The 13,935-nt window shown below is 37.4% G+C and overlaps 1 protein-coding gene across 2 annotated transcripts in view; it reads left to right on the forward strand.

Moving 5' to 3' along the window:
• The window catches only part of VPS13B (vacuolar protein sorting 13 homolog B), a 354,177-nt gene that overhangs the window by 151,407 nt on the left and 188,835 nt on the right, over positions 1 to 13,935 (forward strand). For both annotated transcript variants that reach the window (XM_083358950.1, XM_083358949.1), the window contains exons 25-27: positions 4,562 to 4,768; positions 9,265 to 9,436; positions 11,214 to 11,328. In XM_083358950.1, coding sequence (XP_083215076.1) covers positions 4,562 to 4,768; positions 9,265 to 9,436; positions 11,214 to 11,328 — 494 coding nt within the window. The remainder of the gene's footprint in view (positions 1 to 4,561; positions 4,769 to 9,264; positions 9,437 to 11,213; positions 11,329 to 13,935) is intronic.

Raw genomic sequence — 13,935 nt, forward strand, 5'->3', positions numbered from 1 at the left:
TCCTACTTTAGCATTCCAATCCCCCATGATGATAAGGACATCATTTTTTGGTGTTAGTTCTATAAGGTGCTGTAGGGCTTCATAGAACCGGTCAATTTCATCCTCTTCAGCACTGGTGGTTGGGGCATAGACTTGGACTACTGTGATATTGAATGGTTTGCCTTGGATTCGAACTGAGATCATTCTGTCATTTTGGGGATTGTATCCCAGTATTGCTTTTCCTACTCTTTTATTGACTATGAAGGCTACTCCATTTCTCCTGAGGGATTCTTGCCCGCAGTAGTATACCTGATGGTCATCTGAATTAAATTCACCCATTCCTGTCCATTTTAGTTCGCTGATACCTAAGATGTCGATGTTCAGTCTTGTCATCTCTTGTTTGACCACGTCCAGCTTGCCTTGATTCATGGATCTTACATTCCAGGTTCCTATGGTGAAAAAATCTTTACAGCATCGGACTTTCCTTTCACCACCAGACATATCCACAGCTGAGCGTCCTTTCGGCTTTGGCCCAGTCGCTTCATTCTTTCTGGCGCTACTAGTACTAGCCCTCTGCTCTTCCCCAGTAGCATATTGGACGCCTTCCGACCTGAGGGGCTCATCTTCCAGCGTCATATCGTTTTGCCTTTTGGTACTGTCCATAGGGTTTTCATGGCAAAGATACTGGAGTGGGTTGCCATTTCCTTCTCCAGTGGATCACGTTTTGTCAGAACTCTCTGCTATGACCTGTCCGTCTTGGGTGGCCCTGCACGGCATAGCTCATAGCTTCATTGAATTACGCAAGCCCCTTCGCCACGACAAGGCAGTAATCCATGAAGGGGTTAATTAAGCTAACAGCATTTAAATTATAGCGTTGAAATTACGTATAAAAGATACCTCACATGGTTTTTTTATTGATTGATTGTGTGCCATCAAGTCAATATTGATTCTTAATGAACACAGACGTTCTCCATGACATTCTGTTTCTAACCTGACCTTTCAGATATTTCTTCAAACCATTAGGTGGCTCTTTTTTCATTATGTTATGTTTATGTGTTGATAAAATACTTGTAATTTGTGTCACATGGAATCTGCGTGTGCATAACCTGTTTTTCCCTCCCCCTCCTTTCGTCCTATCTCATGCTAATTTAAATCTTAAATCAGTCTAGTTGCTCAATAGATTTGAGGGAGTCTTTTAATATAATATGTTAGTCAGAAAAGGTGCTACTATGCTCCTTTTTGGGATTATTGATACTCAGATTATCAAAGTAAGGAGAGACATGGGGAAAAGATTCAGCTTTAACTATTTAGTGAACCTTGGTTTATTTGATCTTAGTAAACTTTCAATATATATAAAAATATATATTAATTTTTTTAAAAAAAAGTATAAAAAAATACTTTTAATTTTGTTTTGCTGCTGTCCGATCCCAGTCCAAGCAAGCAAACATCAAAGCCCTAATGAGTCTGAGTCTACATAGCTGAGGCACAAAGTCCTAGGCAACACAAAGTCCAAGAGCAAGGCACAAGTCTGCATCCACACACAAAATCTGAACTCCAGATATGATCCAAAATAAGCAGAGCCAAGGTCCAAGTCCAGAATCAAGCGCAAAATCCAAGATCCAGTCAGATGACGCATAGGTCCAGAATCAAGGGAACACAAATGCAGGGAAGTGAATGGTTGTCTCCAATGCCACTTTGTTCCATGCCTTGGACTAAGTAGGCACCAGCTGGTGCAGCTTATCAGGAGGGGCGAGGCTGCTTCCTTTTGAGTAGCCTTGCCAACCTCTGTTGTGCCTCCCTCTGCTTGGCTCTGTGCACCCTGGGATCTGTTGAGGGAAGCAATTCCTCCTTGCCTCCACTGACTGACTGCAGCTACACCCCTTCTCCACTCATGCCTCTGGCTGGTCATCCGCACTTCCAGGCAGCAATTACCGTATATACTTGAGGATAAGCCGACTCGAGTATAAGCCGAGACCCCCAATTTCACCCCCCAAAACTGGAAAAAGTTATTGACTCGAGTATAAGCCGATCCGCCGTTCTGCAAGCCTCTGCCGCCAGCAGAGGCTCGATCCGCCATTTTGCAAGCCTGAATACACAGGAATACCCTGTGTGGCCGCGGCTCTCGGGGAAGCCCTGGCTGTCCGCTTCCTCGCTCCACGCTGCCATTCGGGGCCCGCGCGTTCCCCGGGCAAATCGCGGCACCCAGCAGGCGAGGAAACACGCCCGCTCCAGTCGCCCCCCCTTCCCTCAGGAGACACGAAGCAAGTGACCGCCCGGAGCTTACCGAGGACTTGCGCGCGGCCGAGGCTTCGGTGCTTCCAGGATCGCGCGCACCTCTCCCAAGGCGCCTCCCCAAACCTCCCCAAACGTCGGCAGGTCTCCGTTCCTCCTGCCGACGTTTGGGGAGGTTTGGGCGCCTCCCCAAACATCGGCAGGTCTCCGTTCCTCCTGCCGACGTTTGGGGAGGTTTGGGCGCCTCCCCAAACCTCCCCAAACGTCAGCAGGAGGAACGGAGACCTGCCGACGTTTGGGGAGGTTTGGGGAGGCGCCCAAACCTCCCCAAACGTCGGCAGGTCTGCGCGGAGGAACGGAGACCTGCCGACGTTTGGGGAGGTTTGGGGAGGCGCCCAAACCTCCCCAAACGTCGGCAGGTCTCCGTTCCTCCGCGCCCTGCCTGCCTGCTTCTTTCCGCTACGGAAAGAAGCAGGCAGGCAAGGCGCGGAGGTCCGGAGACCTGCCGACGTTTGGGGAGGTGCGCGCGCACCTCCCCAAACCTCCCCAAACTTCGGCAGGTCTCCGGATGGCGGTGGCTTGGGAGAGGTGCGCGCGATCCCGGAAGCACCAAAGCCTCGGCCGCGCACAAGTCCTTGGTAAGTTTTTTTTGTTGACTGGAGTATAAGCCGAAGTGGAATTTTTCAGCCCAAAAAGTGGGCTGAAAAATTCGGCTTATACTCAAGTATATACGGTATGTCTCTTCTCTCTCCTCTTCAGCCAAGTGCTTGGCTGGTTGCTCCTCTGCCAGTCTCTCCAAGATTCCTGGCTTCTCCTCCTCTTGCCCATTCACTCTAATGGCATGGAGTCTCTGTGTCCTCCCGATGCTCTTCCACACCCTACTCTGGAGCCGGCTTTTCATCTTCATCTTCTGAGCTGGCATCTGGAGAAGCCATTATAGCTGCTCAGAATCACTTGTTGAGATGGGCACTCATACAAATTGATTGATTGATTGATTGATTGATTGATTGATTGAATAAATGAATGAATGAATGAATGATAGACAGGCTTTCCATCTAAACACTACCAGGCTATAATGCACAAATTTCATAGATCTGAAATAGTCTGAGTGATCCACATGTATTCATGTCATTTGCATTATTATATAACTTGATGCTAATGGGAAAAAATGGCTTTAAGAGACATTTGGTTTTAGCACATCCTTCTCAGCCCCATCATCTATTGAACTGAAATTTTAATGTAATTACATCTATCAGGCATTGTTACTCATGGATGCCAGTTTTAATTTACGATTTTATTACTAAATACTATTACTAGTTACTAGCTTAAAGGTATTACAAATATGAACATTTGAGGTGTTAACAAATGCTTGTATATAAATGTGTATGGAAGCGTTGCTATGAATGTTAACTTTTAGGATTAAATTAAAACATTTAAATATTAATATCAATTTTGCAGGATGTAAGGAAATTCTCCAGTAAGCAGCTCAGGAAGATCTGAAAGGATAAATTATGTTCTCATATCCACAGATCAAGTCCTGCTTTATATCAAAACTAGACAGCAATGTTTCCCTGCATCTGTTTTGCCCACATTAGAAGCCAACGTCATTCTTGGATGTGTCCTAAGGCTGAAACCTCTTCATTATGTGTGTGTGTGTGTGTGTGTGTGTGTGTGTGTGTGTGTGTTTGTGTATGTTTGTGTATGTGTGTGTATGTGTGTGTGTGTGTAATGGCAAGTGGGTATGTCATCCAGCTGTGGATATGGTTATATATTCCATGAGTTTTTTTTATATACTAAATGGCAAGTTACATGATTATTATTTATTTATGAACTATGAACTATTTTGCATAAATACTTTAAATCTGAGTTGAACAATACAGTATGTAGGTTATGCAGAATGTTTTCTGAATAGTTATATTCAGTCATATCCCAGGAGACAGCTTTGAAAATGCCGATTCATTTCTTCATTGGATAGAGACTATTTTCACACTTACTAGAAAAATGGAATTCTCCTGTATTTTGTAAATTAGATTTTTGTTTTTAGAGCTTTTGTTTCAGTTGTACTTGAAGTAGCAGCTTCTGTGAAAGTCTATAAAATAATCCAGAAACTAAATTGTTTATTCATTAAAACCACAAGTTAAATTGTACAAGAAGTGATGTAGATCTTACAGCCTTACCTACTGTTGTTTGATGTTTTTCTATGCAGATTTTTCCCATATGTATCAAATGAAAATACTGTAATAATGCTATCACAAACGTATTCTTTTTATACTGTATGAACTTGGATTTGTGGAAAATGTTAATATCCAGTGATTATTTATATATTTATGTATGTATGTATTTATTTAAGGTGCAACTGCTATATGAACTAACAGATTTAATGGAGAAAGTTTGGAATAAGATTCATAAGAAGGGAATTTTCCATCAGTCTCTGGCACATAAAGAATCTGTTTCAGGACCTGTACCACCTGTTTCACCTGTTAAAAGTAGTATTGGGACTGCTCCACTGGATACCAGTACATGTAGTCCATCAGCTGACATTGGGACAACTACAGAGGTACTGAAATTAGTGATCTGATAGAACAAGGAATTAAACTTGTAATGAAGAATAAAGCATTCAAATATATGAATGCATGTGTCCTTTTTATTTTTTAACCTAGTTAAACTTGTGAGTTGAGTGGCCCACAGTTTGCATTTGTGAGTTGGGTGGCCTAAAGAACAAACAGCAAATGATTTTGATGCAGGTACACAATTATAACACTTGAGTGATCGTGCAGTTGTCTAGCTGTCCTTAGACATTTAATTATGGGTGGCCATATAAATTTGCTATATGATCATTATCATTATTATTTTACAAGATCATGATTCTACAAGTCATCATTTTGTGTCATTGAAAGTTGCTGAGGAGGCTGTAGTACAAACTACTATAGCTGCTAAACCATTAGCATGATCTTGTATTAGAAACGTTAAGAAATTTATCAATTTTATCTTTTTTTGTGGAGATACCTTTCTTGGATTTACCACTTTCTTTCATTATATTCTGACCCAGTAGAGAGAGGAAGTAGCATCAAAACATAGCATCTATGATTATGTTTAAAACTTAGTATTTGAACATATAGATCTTTAAAAAAATAAATATATTTAGAGACTATATCAAGACAAGTGATTAATATGCCTCAAAGGAGATAACATTTTATTACTTTAAGATAGTTGGGCTCTTTAAGTTGATAAATTTATTTCTCAGGGTTATAATGTTTTTGTTTTGTTACGGGAATTCCCTATGGTAAAGCAATTCTTGGATATATTTAAATTATTTGTCAAGGAACCACTTTGACTTTTTTCCTTTATTCTATTTATACTTACCTTACATTTACATTTACTTACCTTACCTTTACATTTAAAATCTTGAATAGTATCAAAAATATGCTGTACTCTAAGTACATTTCTTAAACATTTCATACATTTCACAGTTAGAATACTACTTCTCCGAGGTCAAAATGATTATTTTGAAAGTGTCTTTAGCTCTTTCAAGTAAAAGACTTCCTATAAATGAACTGGTGGTAGAAAGGTGAGGAGGTATGGCTCACTCCCAAAATTGTTTATATTAAATAGCATATGAAGTATTTATTTATATTATCCAGCTGTGAATAATTCTTTTCATTTTGATAGATTGATAGGGAGTGCTGCTCCACCATGTAGCCAAAGCTGTTAGATTCCTCAAATACAAACTGGGTAGTTCTGAAGATGAAAATTTGAGTGAGAGGCTTAAGAACCAAAGTTTAGAAACACTTAATCATTTTTACCTCCTCTGCATTAGAGTAAAGGTAATACAGTCTACAACCGACCACTTGTTACTGTTTACTTAAGTACAAACAGTTGAGGAAGTGTTTAGTCCTTGGGGAACAGTAATTTGCTGCAGACTTATGTCATCCATGAGCTTTAATGCAGATCAAGGATGAAGGCCTTATATGTTTGGTTTTTCCAGATAAATAAAGATAAATTCTCCTAAGAAAAATATACTTGATATTTTGGTTCATTTTGCAGGAATTGGTAAAGAATGAAAGTGTATATTTTAGGGCTTGGCATGAGGAGGGTAGAAAAAATAGTTTACTTTTGATTCTGGCTTTGTTTTATGAATTTGAATACAAATATAAAACTAATGCATAAATTTTATCCATCTCTACATACCAAGTATTAGAAATTCAAAATAAATTGAATTGAGTAGGAGGACTCCTTTCTTGTAAGAGTTATAGAAGTTAAGCAGCACCCCCTCCCTTTATTGTGAAAATCTGAATTATATTTACAAGGAACAAACCATTTGTTCCCAAGCTAGAGAGAACTGTATGAATGATGATGTATCCATTGACTGAGAAAGGCAGAAGGCTGAAAGAGAAAAACGTTTAGAATTTAAATTTTGGAGCACAGACTTATATAGATGGTTTTTTATTTTGTATATCACAGTGTACAAATATTTTGTGTACACATTTTCTTTTCATCAGTAAAAGAACAATTGTTCTAAGTTACGTTTTAGCTTTCTGCTGTGAATACCAAGTCCTCAATAAAGTGTTAAGGATCTGGAAGGCTGATGTTTACAGTTAGGATTGATGGGACACCCAACAACATTTTATTTTTACAAGTTTATTTAAGCTGAAGAATGTTCACTTCCATTGTTTTTAATAAAATTTAAAATAAAAGTACCGGTAGATATGGACATTAAAGGATTATGATAAGGTTCATTTTTAGAGAAAGGTGGAGCACTGAAAATTAAAGTGCAATAATGTGCAAGATTATAATGAAAGTGGGTTTTAAAAATAGATTGAAACCACCAAATCGCCATACTGAAATTCAGCTGTGTTTTATAAATAAAATAAGCCACATTCCTGCGTACTTAGCTTTTTAATGTACAAGATGTTTAGCCTTATTTTCAACCTACTTTTTTTTACTTACCTATTGAAAACTAAACGTTCCTATTATATCCTATTATTTCATAAGTATATTTAACTCCATAGTGAAAACATTAACACTATTCATATGGTAAATGAAGGAAAACGCCACATCTTCTAAAAAAAAAAAAGAATAGCTGCTCTTGGGAAACATCTGCAAATTATAGTCTTGGTAGCAATCATTGTTGTGTTCTTGCCAACCTAAATTCCTCTTATGTTAGTGAAGGAAATTCTCCTGAATTTAAGAACAATTCAAAGATCGTTTGAATTATCAGTTACCAAGAACATTCATCTGTGCTTATACCACATGGATAAATATTATATTTCATCTATGACAATCTCAGATACAAAGATATATAGTATTTCCCCTTCCAGACCTTAATGAAGTTCCCAGACTTATTTCAAATGTTTTTAAAATGAAATTAAATTTTATTTCTATCTTGGTTGCTGTCATTTGCCTCTTCTCTTTTTTATGATATGGCCCTTGGACAAGTGAAGCCGTAAATTCAAAGGTTGCCTATCTCTGCTTTAGTGGCTCATTATAAAATGCCTTTTCTTTCTTTTCCCCTTCTTTTCTGCACTCTTCCCTTTGTCTTTCCATCCCCTATCTTTCCTACTATTTGTGTTTTGTATTTTGTATTTATGCTAGAAACAAATTTTAAAAAAAGAAAGTGAAAAAAATAAAGTGCAGTGTTTATCTCACGCCATCTGAGATCTTGGAACTGCTATGAGATTTATTGTTGCTTTTATTAGAATATAGATTTTAGCCTTTGAAGTTAACTGTGATATGTACTTAAATGCTTAGTTCCTCAATTATTTGAATATTTTTAACTGCAATCATGCTGGATTTAATGAATGCAAAAAAAGCTGTTGCTTTCTTATTAACAGTTAGAACATGATTGATCATCAATGTATTTAGAATATTTCAATTTAGTCATTTTTCCCAAAGTAATTTTAAAATCATACATTACATTGGTATATGTAGCTTCCAGATGTTAAACACAAACATATTTCTATGAAAGAACATTTTTCATTTAGATTATCAAAACACTTGAGTGCTAGCCATTTTAAAAAATTCAGTCCAATCTTCCCATGGCATATATGTTATTTTTGTATTCAATTTGATATCTTTGTTTATTATTGTTGGTTTAGATTTGTTATCATGAAAATCATTTATTTAATTAAATCGTTACAGACCAATGTATTTGTGTGGAGAGAAGGGCACAACTTCTCTGTACTTCTCATGGGTAGTCTATTGATTACAATTTGGCATATTCAGCTAAGATAGTATATAATGCTCCTGCTTTCAAGTACATAGAAAACAATTCTTTTATAAAATGTTGGGAATAGTATATCTATTCAGAGAATTAAAAACTTGAACTTCATTTCTAATCAATACTGAGAATATTTTGATTTTAATTAAATGGGCCTTTCTTTTTTCTTTGTCTCCTAATTAAATTGTATTGGCAGGGGGTTCAATTATGCAAAAAAAAAATTTTTCTCTCTCTCAAAGTTGGTTCCCTGTGGATTATGACGGAGAAGGCAACATTATAGAAATAGGGCCACCATGTAGAATTTAGATTATAAGAAAATACCTGCCATGGTTTTCTATCATTCTAGCTATGCAATCTGTTGCAGTGCTAGATAAGTTAGTAAATCCGTAGACATCAGAAATGACAGGATTGGGTTTATGTCTGTTTATATGTATGTATCAAAGTATATTCAGCAACAGTGTCCTCAGTATGTGTGAAAGATGTAACTTAGTGTTACTGGAAATGGGTAAGTGTTTTATGTCCTAGTTTCTGGTTATCATTGTAGAATAGTACCAGTTTAGAAACAGCACATTTTGTGGGCAGACAGGGGAAGAAATTGTTCATAACAATGTACATCAGGGTCCTTCCTCACTTTACAGACCTGACTTAATAATCCATATCTTGCAAAGTATTTTATTTACATGTTTTATTTACTGTGTCAGAATTTTTTTTCAGATATACTTTTTTTATTAACATGAGTAGGAACGGTTGATATTTTCAATTATTTATTCTCTCTCTCTCTCTCTCTCTCTCTCTCTCTCTCTCTCTCTCTCTCTCTCTCTCTCTCTCTCTCTCAGGGTGAATCTCTGCAAGGCGGTGATGATTCTCCATTCTCAGATTCTGTTACCTTAGAGCAAACAACAAGCAATATTGGCATCTCAAGTGGACGTGTGAGTTTATGGATGCAGTGGATGTTGCCGAAGCTTACTGTAAAGTTATTTGCACCAGATCCAGAAAACAAAGGCACAGGTATTACATTTCAGATTAAAAAGCAAAAGCATCATGGAACAGAACTTGTTTTACATATTTGCTCAAAATATGCTTTCCCAATGGAGGTTTAACATATCTATCCACTTTCCATGTTTGAGAGAAGAAGACAGACCAAAATTTGTTCAATGTCTCTGTTTTATCACTAGACTTGAATGACATTTCTGGGTGGGTCTGAGGACTATAAAATGCATGTTGCCTAAGACCAGAGCCAATGGTTTGCCAGCCTTATGTTAGGTAGTAGGATAAATAGAACAATTATGCCTTATCAACAATGAGGCTGTAATTGACTTTCTTCCACCCATCACATCCCAGTCAGCAGAATCTTAAATATGGCTATAGAGCAAGTGATTATGTGCACTGTATACTGATTTTAATGGCTTCTTAAGGATTGACCTATCTGTTAAAAGACATAGGTTATATAATAGCAGTTAGACATTATATAACTAGATCAGGGGTCAGCAACCTGAAACAGTGAAAGAGCCACTCAGAACCGGTTCCCTCACAAAAGGAAAAACTGGGAGCCGCAAAAAATGTGTGCACATGCGCGTACATACGCACATGCGCAGAACAGGATTTGACTAAAGAGTGGAGCCAAGGCGAGATATGCACCTACCCTGCATATTTGAATTGATTGGTTGAACTTTTTTAGTCCCACTTTTTTTTTTGGACTGCACATGGCAGAGGACTGGGAGCCACAGGAGACAGCTGAAAGAGCCACATGCGGCTCCGGAGCCGCGGGTTACAGACCTGTGAACTAGATGGATTTATAGTAGTAGGTATATGCATATTGTCATTTAGCAACATGTACTTGTCTGCACATAGCTTTACTTAGCTCCATGGCTGTGTTTATGGATCAAAATCCAGCCGCTGTCCCTCTCTTTATGAAAATAATATCTGTATACAAGGGCAATTTGGAAATAAATCTCTGTTTGATAATCATGACAGACACTCACAGATACAGAACTTTTATTATACACGATTGAAAACTAAGCCATTAGATTACTTTTTGGCACCCAATCTGGGCTATAGGGTGTGTGTGATCAAAAACATCCCAACAGTTCTTGGGTGCTTTTAGTGGTGTGCGGGTGAGCATTATCATGAACCAACAGCACATTAGAAGTGTTGCCATAGAAAATCCCACCAAAGGAGTACTGCTAGTGAAGTTCATGGAGTGTGGTTTGACCATTAATTCAGAAGTCAACTGTGAAACATTACGAAAACTCAGACGAGCCATCCATAAACAAGCTTTGGGGCATGCTGATTTCAGGTGTGGTGTTGGTTCACGATAATGCTCATCCGTACACTGCTAGACGCACCCAAGAACTTTTGAATTAGTTCCATTGGGATATTTTTGATCACATACACCCCCCAATAGCCCAGATTTGGTGCTGTGACTACTACTAACGAATTTGAAACCTTGTAAGATGTTATAACAAGTGCCTCAATTTGAATGGTGATAATGTCAAAAAGTAATATAATGTTATAGTTTTCTAATGTGTATAATAAAAGTTGTGTATCTGCGAGTGTCTGTCATTGATAACCAAACAGAGGTTTATTTCCGAATTGCCTTCGTACTAAGCCCATTGGTGGGTAAGGTTAAGAGTAGGGGAAATCGAATTGTATATGAGCTTCCCATATACATTTCTGGGAGAGCTATTAGTTATATTGGTTTAAAATTAAGGCAAACTATTCTCCATTTCTACAAAATAATCATGTGACTTGTTGGTGAACTGGCTAATTTTATTGGATACTGCAGAGATATGTGTGGTTGGCGAGTTAGAAGATCTCAGTGCCTCAGTGGATGTTCAAGATGTCTACACCAAAGTAAAGTGTAAAATAGAAAGTTTCAACATTGACCACTACAGAAATAGGTAAGAATTTTATGTTCATTTTATATTAGCGTTCGTATCGAAACATACTATATTGTTTAAATGGTAATAGTTATTGATCTGAAAGGGTGAGGTTACATATTTGAAATTATATTGCTATGTCATAATTATATGTATCAGTATACAGTCTTGGTTGTAATTGGAAGTCCAACTAATTTGTGCCAAATATGCCTCCTCACTAACATCTTAAATGAAGTTGAGGATATGGCAAATGTATAACCTCTTAAGCCAAATCTTGCTTGTAAAAACCCATGTGGCAGTTAGTATATTCTATCTGGAGTTTGATTGTTTACAGCTCTTAGTCATATGTTAAATGATAAATGCTTATTTTGCCACTGCCAGTTCCTCCTCATTATGGAGCATAGCTAGGAAACAGCTTCTTGTACAGGTAGTCCTCACTTACTAACTGCATCATTTAGTGTTCATTCAAAATTACAACAGTGTGGGTGGAAAAAAGGCTTTGCAACAAAATCTTGCACTAACAGCCATTGCAGCATCCCATGGTCATTTGATTGCCATTTGTGAATTTCACAACCAGCTTCCAACAGGCAGAATTAATGGAAAACACAGAAATGAATTTGCAAGTCATAGTCACATGATGCTCATGTGATATTTCGCTTAGTAACCTCATCTCTTAGTGATGGAATTGCTGGTCCGAATTGTAGTCGCTATGCAATGACTTTCCTGTACTTCACGTTTAACTTGAAATGCACCTCTCCCTGGAAATTATAGAAGACGCCATGACATATTTTTCTGATAGCATTGGTTACAAAGGTGGTGAGCATTACTATGTTTCCACCAGTCTTAAACTGTGAATCTAACTATAATTACTCATATATAATGCTCCAACACTGGAAGTTTTTAAGAAGAGACTGGACAGCCATTTGTCTGAAATGGTATAGGGTTTCATGCCTGAGCAGGGGATTGGACTAGATGACCTCCAAGGTTCCTTCCAACTTTATTATTATTATTATTATTATTATTATTATTATTATTATTATTATTATTATTATTATTATTATTATTATCAGTATCAGTACTAAATAAAAACAAGCATAATGAATATATTTCAATAATCAACTAAATAAAGTATTTTAACTAAAATAGATAATCAGTGGACAAAACATATATTTGAAAAAATATTGTGGTGAATTATAGAAACAGCAGACCAATATTGAGCAAAATTCAGTAGAGTCCAATTGATTTGATAGTAGCAAATGGAGGTAAAGGAAGTCAGAGCAACTGGAGAGCTTGATACCTTCAGTATTGAAGGAATACTAATTCCTGGTCAACATCAGCTTAGGATAAGTATTGTAATCCTCCACTACGAAGGCACTGTCACTGCTCACAGGTTTTACCCATACATTCTGAACTTTGCTACCTATCTGAATTCCTGAACTTTAGTCTGTTTCCCGGTTAGTTTTTATGCTTGCTCCTCTGAATAGATTGTATTGTCTCTGTTGCATTCAGTCCTGGAATGGAAGTGAATATCATCCTTGGATATACATGATAGTGATTTTTTTGAAATAGAAGTATTGCTGCAAGAAACCCAAATGAATCAGTTTGTCCAAGCAGCTGTTATAAAAGTTATGCAGGGATAATTAAATAGATTGGAGTTGAGTCAGCCTTTGTAACTGAGTTACCTGTGTGAAAATGCCTTTGTGCCTCACTTGCAAAAATTTTCCAAAATGCTGAAAAGTTCCCTAAAATTCCAGCTCACTGCACTACATATGCAGCTTCAGGATGACTATACGCAAGTATATTTTTTCATCAATTCTCTGACAGACCTTTTAATTAACTGGCAAGCTCATATCTGTTGGAGTAAATCCCACTACTTTGCTGTTTGTAGGAAAGATTTAAGAAGATTAGAAAGATATTTGCTAAGGTGTTGGCTAATAGATTGATGAGGGTTCTGCAACGGGTGATTCATGGGGATCAAATTGGGTTTATTAGTGGTAGGCAAATGAAAAATAATGTGAGGCATATAGTAGATGTGTTGGAATTTTTGGAAAGGAACAACCAGATCCCTGCGGCGCTAATTTTTTTAGACGCTGAAAAAGCTTTTTATCAATTGAATTGGCAATTTTTGATGAAAGTTTTAGACAAAATGAATTTTGGGGATAAATTTTTGCAACCAATCAGGGAATTATATCAAAAACAGCCCGAATAATAGTTAACAATAGCCTGACAGAAGTATGTAATATTGAGAAGGGCACAAGGCAACGGTGTCCGTTATCGCCCTTGTTATTTGTGTTAACATTGGAGATATTATTGGTAAAAATACGAAATTCAGAAAGAATTAAGGGTATACAGATTAGAGATCAGGATTATAGATTGAGAACGTTCGCAGACGATCTGGTTGTTACAGTGACCCAGCCGGAGAGTTCTGTTGTGGACCTGATGGAGATAATAATGCAATATGGGAAGGTTTCTGGATTTAAAGTTAATGCACAGAAAACTAAAATTTTGGCTAAAAACATGACAGCATCGCAAAAGGCCCTTTTAGAAGGGTTAACTGGATTTGAGATTGTTAAAAGGGTTAAATATTTGGGGGTGTTTTTGTCGCCCTCTAATACAAAATTATATAAA

The sequence above is a fragment of the Vipera ursinii genome (genome assembly GCF_947247035.1).
Source record: "Vipera ursinii genome assembly, chromosome: 3".
Classification (NCBI taxonomy): Eukaryota; Metazoa; Chordata; class Lepidosauria; order Squamata; family Viperidae; genus Vipera; species Vipera ursinii.